The sequence below is a fragment of the Cimex lectularius genome, unplaced genomic scaffold, assembly GCF_000648675.2.
Source record: "Cimex lectularius strain Harlan isolate CLEC.00 unplaced genomic scaffold, Clec_2.1 scaffold160, whole genome shotgun sequence".
Taxonomy (NCBI): Eukaryota; Metazoa; Arthropoda; class Insecta; order Hemiptera; family Cimicidae; genus Cimex; species Cimex lectularius.
In genome coordinates, this window is record NW_019392776.1 from 668741 (window position 1) to 689120 (window position 20380).

Genomic DNA, 20380 nt, shown 5'->3' on the forward strand with positions numbered 1-20380 from the left:
CGTAATAGAGAAAATCAGTTCTTCGCCACAATTTTACACTTTTGGTGCTTTCCTCATTGATCTTATAATACGGGCACTTATGGAATGACCACACTAAACTTAGTCCATTACACGCTGATTCACACTGTTTACAGAATTTAGACGTCAGTATAAGACACAAATAGTCATTATTCCTATCAATAGCTTTTACCGCCAAATTAACCCTTTTTTAACTTCAAAATAACTCTTTTTAACTTCAAATTAACCTTTTTAATTTCAAATTAACCCTTTTTTACTTCAAGTTAACCATTTTTAACTTAAAATGAACCCCTTTCTTTAAAGCAACTAAAAAACTTAAAAACAACATTATAATCAATTGCACGGAAAATTTAAAAATAGACAAAATTAAACATTAAAATAAAGAAGTATTCTTTTATGTAATTGTTACAAAATTTCTTAACAAAAACTGGAATAAATGGGTAGTTCAAATTGAAAGTTGAAACAAGTAAATTGAAAGTTTTAAACTGGGGGATGCAACTATTTCATATGGCAAGATACTCATCCATGAGCATTCTTTGAAGGGTTTTTCGACGTTGAATTCGACAGTTTAAAAGGGTTTACAATTTGTGGCGACCATTCTCAAGTTATTCACAAAAAAACTATTTCCGAACATTGCTTTTTGTTAAAATGAACTCTTCTTCAACCAAAAATCAATTCATTTATCATTTTACTTGATAGTAAATTGATTTCTCTTTGTTAAAAAATATGGCTAATAAAAAAAAACTTTAAAAGATAGGGTACTTTAATACTCTGAGTAGTAACTCACCCTCTATATCCTTTTTTAAATTAATTGATTATTTTTTACCATTATATAAAAGAAGAATTCTTTAATATTTAATTTTATATAATTTTTCATTTTAATTGTAATTATTTTACATATGGTATTTTATATAAGAGCCCAATATTTATCCTTTAAAAAAATCTCAAATAAATTGAAGAATCAATTGTTTTTAAATTTATTGTACATAACTTTCAATTTTAATTGTAATTAATTTTTGTATTGTTTTTTATTTATTTTATTGCTTTAATGAAATTAAAATGGACTAATTTGAAGTAAAAATGGTTAGTTTGAAATTAAAAAGCATTCATTTGAAGTTAAAATGGGTTAATTTGAAGTGAATCTGAAATTAAAAAGGTTAATTTGATTTTAAAAAGTGTTAATTTGACGGAAAAAACTATAAATTCCATTAAGAATCAAACATTAATGAAAAAATTGCAAACTGACAATAATTTCATTGAAGATGCAATTTTCATTTTTCCAGCTTCAAATTATTTGATCATTAATTTTCACATTACTATAAAAATATTTTTTACATTTTAAAAAGTGTTAAATTCGTGATAGAATAAATTTTTTGAAATTATTTTAGAGACTACAATTCCATAGCTGAAGTTATTAAAATTTTGGACACTAAAATAAAAATAAAGTTTGAGCTTTTAGAAAGTATATCTTTTTTCAATATTTCTTGTATCATTATTTATGTAATGATATAAAACAATAACAATTTATCAAATGTGAAAATTATTCATTAATTAGCGAAACATCGGCCTGAATATTTTTGCGAGCATTTTCTTCATATTTATCCCTAAATTCTTTTGTTGCAAATATATTAGGAATGAGTAGAAAGGTCCTTAAAACCTGAAAAAACGCCCATTTTTCTTGTCAGATTGTCCATTGCCATTTATATACAAGACATACATAGAAAAACTTACTTTGACTCGTAGTGAGTTATACATATCGACAGGTAGGAAGTCGTACTCTTCCCTCTCCTTGTCCCAGTATTCGGCATAGACATCCGGTTCCGATCCCAGTATGACCATGTCCAAATCGAGAAAATAATGTTTGTCTTCGCATCCATAAACACCGGCTTGTTTGTGTTCTTCGGTTATGCAAGAACCAGTGCATTGCAAGAGCATCACGACATCCTTGTATAAAATTGAATCCTGTTGCGGCATTTTTAAAAATATGTAGATATATATATGTGTAAATTCTCAAATCAGTTCTGATGCACATACATCCCAACACACCTGAGAAATTTTACATTCAGTCGCAAACTGCTGAAAGTGATTGATGTTCCTTTCATGTGAGTTGAGAATAATTGGACCATACTCAAAACTAGAACAATGAGATCGCCTGATAGATTTGCAAAGTATTACAATTACTAAAAAAATCCATACAATGAATTAATAAACTAGGAAAATACATTATTGTAAAAAATCTCTCTCAGTAGGTAAAAATTAAGGAAAATACTAATTTTATACTGGGCATTGCCCATTCAATTTAAAACCTAAAAAAAAATTGAAAAAATTGAGACAGAAACCTGCCGACTCATGATAAAGCAGAAACATCAAAATATGTCCTATATGACTGGAAGTCATTGATCCAGAAACGGCTAGCCTCTTTGGAAAAGCAATGCTAATGATTATATAAGGAAAGAGGATTTTTACCTTAAGTGTAGACAATTTTTTGGGGTTTGAAAATAAATAAAGGTTAATTCTACAATAGAAATGTCCTGTCATTTTTATAGAAAGCTTGGCTTCGTCAGTATTGGTTTCAGGCGTCATGGTCTGAACAACTTTCCGCTCGACCGGACATCTGTTGGTGTTGCTCGGTGGCGGGATCACCTATTTTGCTCACAAATAGCAACTAACTCGCCTAACTGCACTAATTTGGTTAAACCTTTTGGTCGCAGTGGAAGAAAAAGAGACTTTTTTCACCGACCCCAAAGAAGAAAAAATGAAATCCATCTTCAGGAAGGTCTTATGTCGGTACTGGGGGACAGTTAGGCTTCATTCGAAAACCGGATGGAACTAGTACAGAGACAACAGGAGAAACTCATATTAATTGGTAAACACATTCCAGGGTCAATAATAATACTCGGAGAAGAGCAGCCTACTATTTCAGATAGTCGGTGGTACAGGCCCTCCAAATAGGACTGGAAGAAGGTGGCTAACATAGCCAAAGTAGAGAAAATCAGATGGGTGGTAAATGAGTTTCTCCTCTATAAAACCCCGGGTGTGAATGTGGTATAACCTATACTACCAGAGAAAGGGAAAGAAGTATTAATGTCATCTCTGTTGAGAATCTTTAGGGCCTCCGTAGATTGGAGATATACACCCACTGTATGAAGGAAGGTGAAGGTGGTCTAATTGCCAAAAGTCGGTAGGGCCACAGATCAGACACCTAGTTCATACAGACCTATCAGTCTCTAATCTTTTATGCAGAAAACACTAGAGAAACTATGAATAACCATATTAGGGGCCCAGCACTGAAAAGTAACCCACTCAGTGCTAGGAAATATCAGACAGGGAAGTCAACAGACTTGGCCCTGGATGACAAACAGGCTACAATCTAAGGCATTAAATGACAAGGAAATAGCCTTGGCATTGTTCATGAACATAGAAGGGGCTCAGTACAAATGGGATCTCAAAATCCATATATCAATGGGTGGAAGAAAGTTTAAGTTTTAACACTACAATAAGGGCGAGAACAACCAGAGGCTACCCTCAGGGTGGTGTTCTGTCACCATCACTGTGGTCAGTATTGATTGATGATCTCCAAAAAAGGCTATCTGATGGTAGTCGTGAATGGGCACTTTGCCAAAGTCATTACAGATAGGGCGTACTCAACATAACAAAACAGTTGGTGTAAAACGGAAGGGCTTTCTATCAACCCTAACAAAACCATCGTTGTTCCCTTTACCAAGAAAAGGGCACTAGGAGGACTTAAGCTCCTTAAGCTAAATGGAATTGAAATTCCTTTCTCTAAAAAGGCGAAATGCCTGGGACTCATCTTCAATCAGATACTTTCATGGAATCAACAACTAAACAAAATCACACAAACATCAAAGATTGGCAATGGCAGATGCAAATGCCTTTGTAGGAAAAGCTGGGGCTGAATCCAAAGATGTCCCTATGGCTATACACAGTGGTTGTTTGACCCATGAAAGCCTATGGAACAGTGGTTTTGTGGACAAAGATATTACAGCTAAGGGTGGTCCAGATCCTCAGTACTGCTCAGAGACTGGCATGTCTAAGCATCACTGGGGCAATGAGAACAACCCTATGGCTGCCCTGGAAGTCCTTCCGAACTACCACCACTACACATCTTTATTCAGGGAGAAGCCAGAGCCACAATTCATAGGCTAATGCAAGGACAGGCCTAAGCCATCTTAATAGCCTACTCACTAAGAAGGAGCAACTAAAGTTTCAAGGGGAGCTTCAGCTAGACAGAACTTTGAGGATGCCTACTGATGCCATGACCCCTAAATTCAGCTTTGACAAAAAATTATCCTTGTCTGGGTGCCAGGGCACACAAGGCAGAGGAGCAATGAAGAGGCCAATAAATTGGCCAAGGAAAGTTCAATGAGGACGCCTATTGGCCCTGAACCCTTTTGTAGCTTACCAAATTGCCATAAACGCAGTTCCATTAATTGGATTAATACTAAGCCCTCCACTCAATGGGAATGTAGCCCAGGATAGAAAAAAATTTATTGAAGGACCATTACAGAACTATTAAATCTAGGGTGTGCAAGGATGAGAATAATAATTGGACTGTTAACTGGACACTGCAGTCTCCAGAGGCATATGTATAGACTAACAGTGGCAGAAACAAGCCTGTGCAGATATTGCCAAGAAGAGAAAGAAACAACGGAACACGTCCTCTGTTCGTGCGAAGGCCTATGATACATAGATATTTCTATTCCTGGGATAGGAAAAGCCAGGGCCTAGAGGATACACACGGGAGACCTTGAAAAAGCTTTGGGGTCTGGTAAAAAGCCTCAAGCTTAATGATGAGCTCTAGATTTAAAAAAAAATGGAGATGCACAATAGACAGATAATGTTCGTGGTGCACAGATGGTGAAGAGGCCAGCTCCTATATAATATGTTTTGTTGCATTAGATATAATAATAATAAATTAATTACAAATATGTATATAGTTTAATTCTTCATTGTTTCTAAGCTGTCTTGAAGACAGACAATATATAACTTTTTTCCATCAAATTAACCCTTTTTCACTCAAATTAGGTTTTTTAAATTTCAAATGAACCCATCTTTACTTTAAATTAACTCATTTTAATTTCAAATTAACCTAGTTTTATTTGCAGAGCGCTTTCAAATTTTAAATTAAACCTTTTTAATTTCAAATTAACCCCTTTTTACTTTAAATTAACCCATTTTAATTTTAAATTAGCCATTTTTTATGTCCAATTAACACTTTCTTTAAAGCATTTAAAAAATTTAGAAGATAGTATGAAGTATAAACTTGTAAGGGAAAATTCCTGTATAGCTTTTTTCCCTCAAATTAACCATTTTTAACTTCAAATTAACCTTTTTATTTAACCCTTTTTTTACTTTGGATTAACCCTTTTTAACTTTAAATAAACGCGTTTTAACCACAAACTATCCCTTTTCAATTTCAAATTAATAATTGTTTTTGATTAATCTTTTTTTAATGTCCAAATAATCCTTTCTAATTTCAAATTACCCTCTTCAAATTAATCTTTTTATTTCAAATTAACTCCTTTTTTAAATTTTCAAATTAACTCTTTTTAAAGTCGAAACAACATTTTAATTTCAGAACTACTTTACTTACATTCAAATTAACCTTTTTGTTTATTTAACCCTGTCTTTAAAGTAATAAAACGACGTGGTTTATGCTTCTAAGAACCTCGTTATTTTATAGTTTTTTTTTTTTTTTTTTTAAATCGCATAATATTCAGGAATTTTACTTTACATGTTTATATTTCGTACCATCTCTTAAGTTGATTAATGTTTTAACGAAACGGTTAATTTGAAATTAAAAATGGTTGATTTAACGGAAAAAAGCTATAATTCACTCTACCATCCTCATTTTACTCAGCTTCAAGAATGGTTAGACATAATGAAAAATTAAACTATCCGTAAAAGAATAAAATGACAAGAAGCAACTTTTAATGTGGATAAAATTTCAAAAAGAAAAACTGGTATTTGTAAATTTGGATTGTAAAGAACTTTTAATTCATAACCATTTGTATGTATGAAACAGTAGGATTTATTTGAAATCGTTTTTTCACATTTAATTTAAAACTCGAACACATTTTGAGAGATGAAATTATTGTACTTACTAGCTGAAAAACAAGGCGAAACGAACAGCAGCTTTATTTTTGATTAAATGTTTTACAGACTCGTACAGGGCAAACTTTTTCTCTAAATAACTCAAATTGTGACACTTCCGTTTAGAATCGTTTAATTTCTCGACAATTTTGAACCACCAGTCGTTTTTCTCATCTGGAAGATCTTTTGTAAGCTCGTTCCAGATCTCTTCCAGATTTTGTGACATTTCTCGATTGTGGGGTATTTCACGAAGAGACTAGCACAAAGTCCTGATTCAAGTCGGTGTTTGTCATTTGTGCAAACTATTCCGATTCGTAAACGGAAGAAGTAAAAGGTTCGATGCTTAAATTCAAACCATATTTATTGCCTTTTTTGCCGAAGACAGGCGCTTAACCCAGAATATAAACGTGAACCACCATTCTTCCCACCCCCTTTGATGAAAATCAATATCCTGCTTGCAAAACCTTCTGACCACTTGGGACTTTCCGTAGTCATTTATTTTATTGGTATGCGCCCGTTTGGTTTTTACAAGCCATTTCGAATTTGGATTCGGGTTGAAAAAACAAAACAAGCTCGTTAATTACTAGGAACGCGTATTTTTTGGCAAGAACGAGGACCTCTTTAATCCGGAGGCAGGCGCAGATAGCATTGCAGAACAACTGTGCACGTGGAGAACCTCGAGATTCAAATACATTTCAGAACAAACTGATAAATAAATCAACAACGGGAATTAAAGCTTAGTTGAGCTTTTCATTTAGATATAATTACAATTTAGCCTAGTGACATATGATATGGAATGAATGTATCTGAAATATGTAATGACATAAATGAATTTGGAAGCAATGTAAAACGTTATAATGTTCATGTATTAATGTAACTGATGTATTGTAAAACCTTTATATGGTTGCCTACAATAAAGTTGATTGATTGATTGATTAAAACGTCTTTGCCCAAATCATTTCCGCCGAAGGAGAGTTTCTCCCTTACTCTGGAGTTTACGACCATAATTCTCACACCATTCCATAAAAATAATAAATATGAAGATTTATTACTGAAAATAATATATCATCTGACAAAATTTAACAATAACATCATCTAAGGCATCATTGGCGCAAGAATTATGCTCGTAAACCTCAATATAAGCGAGATAAACACATAAGAAATTTCGTTTTTTCCCCCCTCCGACATATTCGTATTTATTTATTATTTATAGGTACAAGCACAGTTATAGATAACATCTGGTAAATAATGTTTACAAATTCTCTAATATTAAACAAAATTAATAATATACGAACCCCACTAAAATCAGAACAAATTTGCAAGTTTTAAATGTACAAGATATAAAAATATCTTTTTTCCGCCAGTCTAACCTTTTTTTAATATCACTTATCCTTTTTTAATGTCGAATTAGCCTTTTTAACTTCAATTTACTCCATTTTAATCAATAACCAGTTTTAACATCAAATTAATTAATTAATTTTCTTTTTTCTAATTTCAAAATAAACATTATTTAACTTCAAATTGACACTTTCTTTAAGGAATTTAAAAAAAAATAAAAAAACAAAGAAGAAGGTATGAAATAAATAAAAGCAAAACTCCTCTATATTTGCGATTTTATTTTAAATATATAATAATTGGTCTCTTAAAAGACCATTTGAAAATTAATTACAATAAACATTAAAAATTACCGATATAAAATTAAATATAAGAAAAAAAGGATTTTTCGTTTAATTTTAGAATAACAAAACTTAAATGTGTTCATACCTAAAATATCATATGTAAATTAATTACAATTAAAATTTATATAAAATTAAATATAAAAATAAAGGATTCGTCAATTAATATGAGAACATATTAAAATATAAAACGATATGACATGTATATGAAATACCAGATTAACATTAATTACAATTCAAATTAAAAGTTATATCAAATAAATTATTCTTCCTTTAATTTGAGATTTGTTTAAAAATATAAAATGAGTTCTTATCTACCTCATGAAAATTAATTACAATTGAAACTTACATAATATTAAAAATAAAAACAAATGATTTTTATATTAATTCAATATTTTTGTAAATATAATATAATTGGTCTATAGAAGGATTTTTTTTTAACTCGAATTAAAAGAAGAACAATTTGTTTTTATATTTAATTTGATACAATTTTTTATTTTAATTAATTTTGAAATGATCTAAGAGCCCAATTGTTTTATATTTTTAAAAAAGCTGAAATATACTGGAATTTTACTTTAAACTAAATTCCTCAATCTCTTAAGTTTTTCAATACTTTGAAAAAAAAAGGGTTAATTTGAAACTAAAAAAAAAATTAATTTGAAATAAAAAAAACTGTTAATTTGACGGAAAACGTTATATATTTTTAAAATATCTAAAATACATCGGAATTTTTCTTTATAAAACTTATATTTCATAACAATCTCCTAAGTTTTTTAATGCTTTAAAGAAAGGTTTAATTTAAAATTAAAAATGGTTAATTTGAAGTTAAAAGGGGTTAATTTGAAATTAAAATGGGTTAAGTTGAAATTAAAAGGGGTTAATTTGAAATTTAAAATGGCTAATTCGAATTTGAAAAAAAGGTTGATTTGAAATTAAAAACGGTTAATTTGAAGTTAAATAAGGTTAATTTGACGGAAAAAAGCTATTTATAGTCTAGTATATTTGTAGACCTTTTTCTTAAAGCCCTCACACCTAGGTGGAAGAAATAAGTGGATACCCTGGGAAAAATCCTTTTCAAAATTTTGAAAAATTTCGGAAGAACATTGAAACTTCTAAAATCTGTTATATGTCATATATGTGAAGTGTTATATTATATTAATGAAATATAACGATACGGTGATTCCTATACCGTGACTACGGTTGTAATGTATATACAATTGTTGTGTGAATGTGTTGGCGCGAATGTGATTTGTCCTAGTCAACGAATCGTTCGAAACATCGTTCTTTTCCAGGATCGATTCTAAAGATTCGATTCTCTCTCTCCATGCCCAACATTGAACATTTTACAAGCTAGGCTTTTATCATTTTCTTACTGTTGACTGTTCTGTTATAAGTGAAATTGACAAATATAAGTCTTTGACGTGTTAATAACTCGAACGTGTTGATTTAAGACTATTTTCCTCCGTCGTCCCTCCGCCGAGGTGGAATAACGCCAATATTCAAACGAATATGGACATCGCGACGAAATAACCCGGAAAGTCTCGCTTTGCCCAATTTGGAATCTAATGCCAAAAAAAACAAAATCCACTGCGATTTTGAATAATGACTTCCACCAACACTTCTGTGCCCATGTAAGATGATTTTTTTATTTTTTAATACGGGAGAGTTAGTTTAATAATGTCTCTCTTCCACTTGACCATTTCTGTCTACTCAACGCACACAAGCACACGATATATTTGATTATTCGTTGTATGTTTTTTATTTTTTAAACCTATAAAGTAGCTATTTCAAAGAGAAAACTGGAATAATATTCAGTAGTTCGTGGTTAAAAACATTAATGTTAACAGCATGACGCCATTCCGTCAATTTGCGGTTATCACAGCTTAGTACTTGTTGCCACAAACATTCTACAAAAAGCCGTTTAATTTTTTGTGATACGATAATTTTTTAAATTAACTTTCATTGTCTTTTTTTCACAAACTAAGATCGGAAATTCCATTAATATATGCAAATAATTTTTAAAAAAATTCAAAAATTCACTCGACTTTACAATGCTTTCCTTATCTTAAACCTAGTACACACTGGAATTCTTTGTTCGGACTCTTTTTCGCAGACACTTTGTCACTCTGAAAATTGTGTGCGCATCTAGTTTGAGTGCGAGCCATGTCGAATGAGGTCGCACTCTCAGGGATTGCAGTAGCACTTTACCTAGCTCTACGGAGTAAAAAAATTGCTAACAAAAAACCACCACGTTGGTGGATTCATGAGATATTCAAGGATCGGAAGAAACATGGGTACGATCTTGTCACACTGAGATTGGAAGATAGAATGGGATTTACGAAATTTTGTTCGGATGAGTCCAGTCGACAACGAATGTCTTTTGGAAATGGTTGGTCCACGCGTTTCGAAAAAGGAGACAAATTTTAGGATGTAAGTTTCTGCTACCAACAGGCTAGCAATTACTCTCCGTTTCCTCGAAAGTGGAGGCTCTTATGGAAGCCTCATGTGCAAGCCTAACTTCAAATTTTTGGGCTAACTTAGCCACAGTGTATGGTTTCTTTCCCCTGTCGTTGTATTCCTCCGAGGATATGTCCCACAAACATTGCCATATTTGAAAATCTTCAATCAATGTTGTGTGACATTGAGTAAAGAATTCCATTTATGATGGGATTCAAAAAATACTAAAACAACACATCAAATTCAAGACTCAGTATCATGGAGCAGTCCTGGATGCAAGAAAATTTAAATGTTTAAAAAGTGTCCGAACAAAGAATTCCAGTACTAGGCTTAACATTCCAGCCACAGTTCACACGATTACAATTATTCCCATGATATTCATTTTGTATAATTTTCTTTTTGTTTTGTTTTTTGTTTCTAGACTCTTTACTGGTGATGTTGATGGCAATTTCAACTATGTTTTCAAAAAGATTCGCAACGTTCTGGCAAAAACGAAGACTGATAAACCATTTAGCATGTTAATATGTTGCGGGAATTTTTTTGGCGATAATATCAAAGCATGGGAGGAATATACTTCTGGCGAACAAGTCGGTGAGGAAAATGATTTTTTAATCGCAGTTTTTGATAAGTGTACAGCAGTGCCTTAAGGTACGAGTTTTAATTTGTTCAATGACCCCTAGCTTAGGGCTTTCCTAACTTTTTGGCAGTGGAATCCTAACTTTCACAGAATAAAATCCAGGGCGGAGCGGACCTGTCACATTCAAGTGTTTTTTTTTTTTAATTGTCCTTATGATCTTTGCATATTAGCCATGACGAATCTCTTATATATGTTGTTCAAATTGGGGGTTATCGGGAAAAAAGGGCCAGAGGCAACGGTGGGAATCGAACCCACGACCGTGGCGTGAGAGTCTCTCATGCTAACCACTCAGCTACCGCGGTCCCCCATTCAAGTGTTTAAAATTAGATTCTTATAGAAAATGTAGTAAATTAAAGTTTCATAAATTAGATTTTCCATTCCTAATTAGGCACTGGAAAGGTATATCACTATGAAAAAAAAACAAAAAAAACATTAGATTGACATGCTTAACTTTATTTACAAAATCCGAAACACAGAAATCAAATTGGACTGAACGGAATCTTAGGTATGTAAAACTCGAGCCAAATTTAAAAGTATTAACGTTAATGATTAAGGAAATGATGGGAAGAGTGAGGTTGTTTTAGCTTGCACAATTTGGATATGGTGGGTTTTTTGGTTGCTGGATACTGATGTCCAGTTCAGCTACACAGCTTCGGTATTTTAGTTTTGGTGTAAACTGTGGCAAATGGAAAAAAGTTTGCATTTTCAACAAGTGGTTGAAATTTTTTGTTTTCCAGATGGAGTAAAAAATAGTGGCAACTACCAGACTCAAAAATAAATTTCAAGGTGGAGTCTGAAGTAATGTCTATCAAACATTCGTATTCATTGGTTGGCTTTGTTGAAACTGAAAACGGTTCGACCATCCATTCATGGTCTTGCAGCATTGTATCTCCAGCTGTTGGAAAGTAATGCCCAAACGACATCTCCCAACATCGAAGATATTCACATTTTTCATCACTCAACGTTCGCAAGTTCAGTTCGTTTTCTTTTTAAGTCATTCAACACCTGAAAACATTCCACCTCTTCCTTCTCAACAGATTTGATCCAAAACTGGATTTTTCTTCTGAAGTCATCAACTTTGCCATTAGCAACAAAAGTTGTGATACTCTTCCCATGCAAAGAATGATTTATCTCATTCATTTTAATGAAAGTATCAAATAAATATGACTATACATTGCCATTTCTCATCATTGAAACATTGGCCAATTTGAAACCCATAAACAGAGATAAGACTTCAGAATGTAATTTCTGTAAACGTGAAAGTGCTTTCCCACGTGATAGTCACGTAACTTTTGTATGGTGAAGCTGGAAATGATGAAGGCCTCCCATATAGTATTGTGAAAAGTCTTGACGTCAATGGTTGCTACTTGTTATAATTAATAATTTGAACAGATTCATCCAAAATATTCTTAAAAAGTTCTTTGGTTCACAGCTAAAGCATGTCTGTGGAGAACACAATGGCTCCTGTGGCGGAATTTAAAAAAAACTTTCATTTTTAGTACTCCTTGTTATTAGTTTTTAAATTTTATTTATTCATTCTCCATTTATTTTTGTAATTATTACTTTTTCTCGAAGTTCGCCATGGACCTCCTAGTTAGGATCAGTGGACCACAGTTTGGGAAGCCCCATCCTAGTTCGTAAGTCAAAACGGTCGAATCATATCAATTTTCCCCATTGAAATAAATAGAAATGAGATTATCTTGTGCCAGCCCTTAAAAAAACAACTCCATTTTTTAAAATTATTATATAATTATTATGATTTTATTATTATAATTAAATGATTTTCCGTTGTTTTGGTGTGTTTCCTTTCAAACCATCATAATTGAATAATTTTGATTAAAACTCATGACTTTTGTCTTGGAGTGTATAAACAAGAAAATGTATGAAATAATTTTATTAACACCATGTAGAAAAACATTGATCTGGGAAACATGAATTATCACAATTAAAATGATAAGGCCTATTAAGTACCAACTGAAAATATATTACTATTTTTTCCCTGACTGGCTAGCTGTCGTGGCTTTTGCTGAGCACATTGTGGTTTTGTGTGACAAAAAATGGGCCATCCAGTTTGGTGATTTTTCATTTTTGATGGATGGTTCTGGATATTCTGCTGAGGATCTGCCATCATTCATGTTAAGAAATACATTCATACTATTAAACACATTCCCTCTAACTAGGAACTTTCATACTATATGTACATCTAGCTTTTACCCGCAACTTCGTCTGTTTTAATGGAATGCAGAGTGCTAGTATGGCTTTCTAATATAATGTCTCGTTTCTCAAATTCTTCTCTTATTCAGTTTACTCCAGTCTATAAAAAATAGTTGGTATGATCCCCTTAGGCATGGAATTTCAAAAATCCTTTCTTAGCGGCTATCCATTTCATTATAGGAATGCACTGTTGAAATTTCAGCCCTTTAGATCCAGCGGTTTGGTCTGTGCATTGTCTGTCAGTCAGGGCTTCACACACTCGTATCTTAAGGTACCTTCACATTTTTAATATCAGTATTATGGTGCACGTTTTAATACTTTTTATTCTGCTCGTGACACTAGCTTTTTCACCTCAACCAGAACCTTAGATAACAAGTATAATTAATTTTTTAAAAATATTTTTACAGTTCCCATACAAACATTTATTTTGGGTCCAGTTAATAAAGAACAAATTCAGTTTTATCCAAAGATGGAGTCCTGTGATATAGTACAAAACCTTACATATCTTGGTAAGTTGCTAGTCCAATTTCAGATTTGTGTGCAATGTATAGCTTTTTTAGTCAAATTAACCCTTTTTAACATCAAATCAACCTTTCTTTAAACATCAAATTAATCTTTTTATAAAGCAATAAAAAAAAAACTTAGATAATATGAAATGTAAGGCATGTAAAGTTGAGAATTAATTGTAATTAATTTTCATGCGGTATTTTAGATAAGACCCATTTTATATTTTTAAAAAAAGTTTCAAATTAAAAGAAGAATCCTCTTTTAGTTTTTAGATTTTCTTTTAAACCGGTGAGGCCAAAGAAGACCGGAAAAACATAATCCTCTTTTATTTTTTATTTTATATATTTTAATTTTTAGTGCAATTGATTTTCATGTGGTTTTAAGAGACCAATTATTTTACATAATATAAAAATGTTAAATTAATTAAAAGGAAATCTTTTATTGTTAAATTTAATTTTGTATAATTTTTCATTTTAATTATTATTAACTTTTATATCTGCAGATATACATGAATTTCACCTTAAATGCTTATATTTCATACCGTCAACTAAGTTTTTATTCCTCTAAAAAAAGGGTTAGTTGAAAGTTAAAAAGAGTTAATTTGAAAATTAAAAGGTTATTTTGAAGTTAAAAAGGATTAATTTGTAATTTGAAAAGTTTAATTTGAAATTTTAAAAATTACGTTGAAGTTAAAAAGGGTTAATTTGAAATTTAAAAAAGTGTGTTTGAACTTAAAACCGTTAATTTGTAATTTAGAAAGTTTAATTTGAAATTAAAAAAAGGTTAATGTTGAAGTTAAAAAGGGTTATTTTAAAATTTAAAAAGTTTCTTTGAACTTAAAAAGGGTTATCTTATTTAAAAAGTTTAATTTCAAATTAAAAAGGTTATGTTGAAGTTAAAAAGGGTTATTTAGAAATCTAAAAAGTTTATTTGAAGTTAAAAAGAGTTAATTTGTATTTAAAAAGTTTCAAATTAAAAAGGTTATGCTGAAGTTAAAAAGTGTTATTTTGAAATTTAAAAAAGTTTATTTGAAGTTATAAACAGTTTATTTGAAGTTATAAACAGTTAATTTGAAATTTAAAAAAGTTAATTTGTATATTTCTTTTAAAGTTTGCACTTTTTTGCGATGGAACCTCATTATATGTTATTGTTTAGATAAATTCAAAACTGGCACTGGGTTCGTCTACACTCGCGGTTTTCCTCACTGAAGCTGGCACAAACCAGCGAGTGCAGACATAGTAAGAGACCCACTGCCATTTCAACATATAAATTGTTACTATATCTTAATCGTTTATTTAAGGAAAATATGGAGTTTATACAACAGGGGAGGGGTTGAGGATTGCTTACATGAGTGGTGTAGAAGGGACAAAGCAAAGGGATTGTACATTTACATTAAACGATATAGAAAAATTAATATCATCCTGTACAAGTCCAGAGGGTGAAATACAGGTTGTGGATATCCTTGTGAGTTACCAGTGGCCGTATAACATCACAAGCAGTATGCAAGATCCCTACACACCACACAGCCCTTCTCGGCTGTTGGGCCACCTGATTAATAAACTTCGTCCTCAATACCACATTGCGACGTGCGAAAAGAAATCATTCGAACGTGCACCATTTCCACATTTCGATGAGAATGGTACTTTGTTAAGTTATACGCGTTTTGTCGGCCTTGCGGCTATGGACAATGCTACTAAAAGCAAGAGCATATACGCCCTTAGAATTCAGCGGCCAATTATGGAATCTGTAATAGAACCATTACCGAGAGAAGACACATCTCCAAATCCTTTTAGCTATTTGACTGACGAGTTTGATTCATCATACTCTGTAAATCCTATATTCTTCTCGACTCCGTCTCAGAGTTCCAAAAGGTGCGGAAGCGCAAATACAGAAGAGAGGATTAGAAAAAAGAAGAAATTCGGTGAACAGCATACACCTTGTTGGTTTTGCCTGTCAAATCGGACTGTGGATAAATATCTGATAATATCGGTCGCATCCGAATGCTACTTGGCTTTAGCAAAAGGAGGCGTAGTAGATAACCACTCATTAATTACAACAATAGCACATTTTGCCTCGGCGAACAGGCTGTCCGACGTGGCAGCAGATGAAGTTGTACAGTTTAAAATGTCATTGAGACAGTACTTTCGTGGCCTAAAAATGGAGATAATATTCTACGAACGGGCATACAAATCGACTCATCTTCAAATCCACTGCATACCCCTTGCTGCTAATCTGTTTAAGCACTTTAAAACTGCTCTTATGGTGAGTAATAATTAGTTTTTTTTTTTGCTTTTTTATTAATAGTTTTACTTATTCATTCTTTAAATAATGTTTCTTCTCCACCACCGGACTCTTTTCTGTATACAATTTTTGAAGCTTTAACGGACAGTAAGGTTAATTTTTGAAGTCACCAGGGTGATGAACCTGAAGTTTGGTAATTTCTGATCATTTTGGTCTGTCAGACGTGTCTCAGCTTCTTGCTCGACCCACCAATGTCGACAGTGACCAAAACATAGACAGATAGGGCTAAATGATTAGAAAGCGCCAAACTAAATATTTAAATATTAATAATAATATAAAATAATAAAATAGTAAAAACAATTATTTTTTTAAAATAAATTAAGGTTTTTAGTTGAGATAAAAAAAGTCAATGTCACGAGCGGGATTCGAACCCACAACCTTAAGCTAAACACACCGCTACTCTACCACCTGAGCTATTGTGACTTCGATCCACTCGGACACTAACTTCCGATATCAATCCCACCTTTTGAATTTTTCCTCCTTTTTTGCCATTTTTCAAATGTGTAATCTATTTGATTCTCGGCGACAATTGAAATGGCCACGGAGAGCTTTAGTGAAGATATACTTCATTTTTTAACTTATTCAATTAACTAGTTTTCGTGTCCAATTAATATCTTTCAATTAATGAAGGGTTTTAGTTGAGATAAAAAATAATTGAAAAATGGCAAAAAGGAAGGAAAATTCAAAAGGTGGGGTTGAGATGGGAAGTTAGTGTCCGAGTGGATCGAAGCCTCGATAGCTCAAGTGGTAGAGTAGCGGTGTGTCTAGCTGAAGGTCGTGGATTTGAATCCCGCTCATGACATTGACTTTTTTATCTCAACTAAAAACCTTAATTTATTTTAAAAAATAGTTTTTTGCAAGCTATCAGTACCAAAATTGAAGAAAAAAGGATCTTAATTATACATCAAGTTATTTACAATGTAAAAAAAAATTAATGGTGTTATTTTTTAATTTTTAGACAAGGGCTAGGAAAGAAAATTTAGAATTGCAAGAATATCCAAATGGAACAATGATATACCGGACGCTACCAACTGATTGTCAGTATTTCTACATTGATTTGCCTAATGACAATGAAATCTTGATTAGGATTACCGATGATGATTTCCCTTTAAGCTTTGGGAGGTATGTGTAATAAATTTAACATGTATTTCTTGTTTTATTCTTTTTCTGTCTTTTTTTTTACGAGCAAACTCACATCGCTTTTTATATATATTCATGGCCAAATTTTCTTACAACTCATTCTTGTGTTGGTGTGGCATTTCTTAAAAAAACTTTTTTAGTCTAAAGCGAAATTTAATTTTTTTTTTAATTAGTCTATTATTTTATTGGTTTGTTGTAAATGACTAGGTTTTTTCAATAATTCGATTTTATCCTTCTTGTTTCTTTTTAACCATTTTTATTTAGTATTATTGTTCACATAATCTGAAAAGGGTTAAAGTTGGAATTACAAAATGACATGGAAGTTGGTAACATGTAGTGGAACAAAATGGGTCATGTATTGTTGATTAAATTTTTTCAAACATATTAGAAATTTTCATTGAATTTAGTATTTACTTTGTATGCAGTTGTATATATTTTTTCCGTCAAATTAACCTTTTTTAACTTCAAATTAGCCCTTTTTAATTTCTAATTAACCCATTTTTTAAAGCTGTAATAAAATTTAGGAAATGGTATGAAATATAAGCATGTGAAGAAAATTGCGATTTTTTTAACGTACAAAATAATTGGGCTCTTAGAAGGCTATATGCAAATTAATTAAAATTAAAATATAGCTTTTACTGTCAAATTAACACTTTGTTTAACGCCAAAATAACCTTTTTACATTTCAAATTAACCTTTTTTTACTACAATTTCACATTGACCCTTTTCAATTTTTTAATTAAATGTGTCCTGATGTGCCTAATTCTAATTCTCTTGTTTTCTAGAGATATTATAGCCCAGAATATTCTAAATGTTCCTGAGCGGAGCGACTGGCGGAAGTGCGTCCTCGATGAAGAAATCGCCAAAGCGATCGTGAATGACTTTCGTGCGGGATATCAACAATATGACTTTACATGAAGTGGTCAGTAATCGCTTAAACTTGCACATGGGAGAGAGAGAGAAAGAAATATAAATATGTGTATAGTCATTAACCAATTCATGTAAAAAGTCAAACCTCTTGTAATTAGATCTCTGTTCGGCTCCTCTTGTAATATAAAATGTAATATTCAGTTTAAATAAAGTCAGACGAAAATAATTGTTAAAACGACATCGATTGCTATCAGAGATTTATTTATCCTGGTCTGCAGCTCATTAAATTTCCAAATACTTCCTTAATTTGTGTTGCAGGACTTACTATGTGCACACAGTGAATATGACATTAAAACAGTGTGGCTTAAATTAAGCACCAGCAGATCTGCGCAACTTCATCCTGAACACATTTTATGTGGCAATAAAGGAATTCAATGTTAACAAAATTACGTTTTTTTATTTTTTTAAGATTCAATGTATCAACCAAATGTGCTGGGATTGTCTTGCAATTGTGGAGTGCTGAATTCAAGGGGCTTAATTACAAGAGGAGAGATTACGGCAGAGCTGAATTTGCCATTGTGACAATACACATTAAATATTTATATTTAATAAAAACTTGAAATGTCAAATGTTAGTTAATTGGAAATTAGTTTTGTTTAATTTTTTTATATTTTTTTAATAAATCATATCAGAAGATGTTCTTTCAATTGTTTTTACACCTTTGAAATACAAAAATTTTTTAATTTATTTCTTTTGTCGAATCTCTCTTCAACTTAAACTGATGATTTAGTATATTGACTGCACGGCATTCAGGAGATGAATCCCTCACACGCACGAGTGGCGACTCGTATTTTATTTCTAACATTCTCCACTTAACCATTGGTCGCCTCAAGATTATGAATTTTTATTAATCCTATAATATGGCAACAACACATGAATATCGAAGTCTACTGCAAGCAGGCGATGAACCTCTTTCAAATGTCAAATTTCAGATGGTGAGCAGACAGGATGATCCTCTATAAAACTCTGCTGCACTCTGGTACTGTAGTACTATTCCACAGTTGTATTTTCTTCTCAAATCCTGTGCGGCGATGAACCTACCTTTAGTTTAGCTGTCTTCAACCATTTTGACCTGAACCTAGAGGTAGAGTTACAAATTTGAGTCATACGCGCTAACACTCAGCCCTGCCCTTTAAGTTTAATTAAGTTATAATTACACCTAATAAAATTACTATTATGTATATAAAAGACCGAAAAAGTGACCGTTTTATAATAATTTATCATACTGTTTCAACCGGGGAAAAAAAATTGTCCTAATTTGAATATTATATGTAAATTTTGTTATTCTCATGCCAAATCAGAGGAAAAATAAAGGTGAAATACTAAACTTAACTTTTTTTTTATATATACATCCATTACAAAATATATTTTGATCAAGAATACAAAATGTTGAGTGGAAAGAAAATCAAAAATTTTGAATTTTTTCGGGAAAAAAGTTATGTTAAAATTCAATAAAATTTTTTAAAAAACTCGATGTCACCCCCGAATATGGTCATATTTGTGTACATAAAATAGCATAAATTATTTCAATTATTATTTAAAGAAAAAAAAAGGCAAACTACTAACAAGCATCAGACACAACACATGTCCTCCTTTATTAATGGTGGTAGACAATTTTTATTTTCTTTCTAAAAAAAAAAAAAAAGACATTTAATGGATTCTCGTAAGATCTTCAACAGTTTTAATTATCATTTCTATGGTGACTTCCTCCTTTGCTCCTGTACTTCGGTTCAGAACCTGTTTACATAACAAAAAAAAATATTACATATAGGTTATATTATTTTTTAAGTATATTTGAATTCAAAATTACAAGGAATTAACAAGGAAGACTACGAATGTGGGGACACTTTTATTTTTGATATTAGGTCGAAAAATAATATGTGTCTGAGTGTTCTTGCCAAAAGGCCCTAGGGGCTGAGAAACGGATAATTCAATTTGTTTTATTATTAAGGGATAAAAAAATAATAAGCGGGATAGTTATTCAATGAGATTAGATGTACAAAAAGTTACAAAAAACAGAAGATACTTTCAATAAAGTATAGGCTACAAAAATATTTTTTGAAAAGATCAATTTGGATTCATCTTAAGCACCCTATAAAGTCTGTAAAAACAAATTTTTACAGCAAACAAAAATTGATATTTTTCAGCTGGTTAGCCCTGGACAATTTTTCTCCCTCTAGTGTCCTGTTGTTCCACTTAAAAATTTTCAACTGTCCCTGTAAATAAAGTAGAATCACAGGGAAAAAATTAAACATTTGGAGAGTTTGTCGGTTTCAACCTAATTTTTCTCATTTACAATGGTATAAAATTATATTTTGTTGATACAGGCTGACATTAGAACAATCCAGCTGTCTCAGTGGTTTTCATTATTTGAGTTTGGATAAAA

General features: G+C 31.7%; 2 protein-coding genes across 4 annotated transcripts; one reads left to right on the forward strand and one right to left on the reverse strand.

The window, feature by feature from the left end:
* Nucleotides 1-1523: 1523 nt before the first annotated feature.
* Nucleotides 1524-6970, reverse strand: LOC106671364. Of its 2 annotated transcripts, none has more exons than XM_014402263.2 (4): nt 6144-6970; nt 2065-2152; nt 1750-1980; nt 1524-1675 (listed from the first exon to the last, which is right to left on the reverse strand). In XM_014402263.2, exons 1-4 carry the CDS (start codon nt 6356-6358, stop codon nt 1559-1561), a joined length of 651 nt encoding a protein of 216 aa, XP_014257749.1. In that variant the 5' UTR covers nt 6359-6970; the 3' UTR covers nt 1524-1558. The 2 variants fall into 2 exon arrangements, with proteins under 2 accessions (XP_014257749.1, XP_014257743.1); XM_014402257.2 differs by having other exon boundaries at nt 2053-2152.
* A 2149-nt stretch (nt 6971-9119) lies between these two features.
* On the forward strand, nt 9120-18584 carry LOC106672688 (CWF19-like protein 1). Of its 2 annotated transcripts, XM_014404313.2 has the most exons (7): nt 9120-9439; nt 10687-10856; nt 13524-13625; nt 14924-15885; nt 16883-17046; nt 17850-17986; nt 18404-18584. In XM_014404313.2, exons 1-6 carry the CDS (start codon nt 9411-9413, stop codon nt 17980-17982), a joined length of 1560 nt encoding a protein of 519 aa, XP_014259799.1. In that variant the 5' UTR covers nt 9120-9410; the 3' UTR covers nt 17983-17986; nt 18404-18584. The 2 variants fall into 2 exon arrangements, with proteins under 2 accessions (XP_014259799.1, XP_014259793.1); XM_014404307.2 differs by lacking the exon at nt 18404-18584 and having other exon boundaries at nt 17850-18174.
* The last annotated feature ends 1796 nt before the right edge of the window (nt 18585-20380 follow it).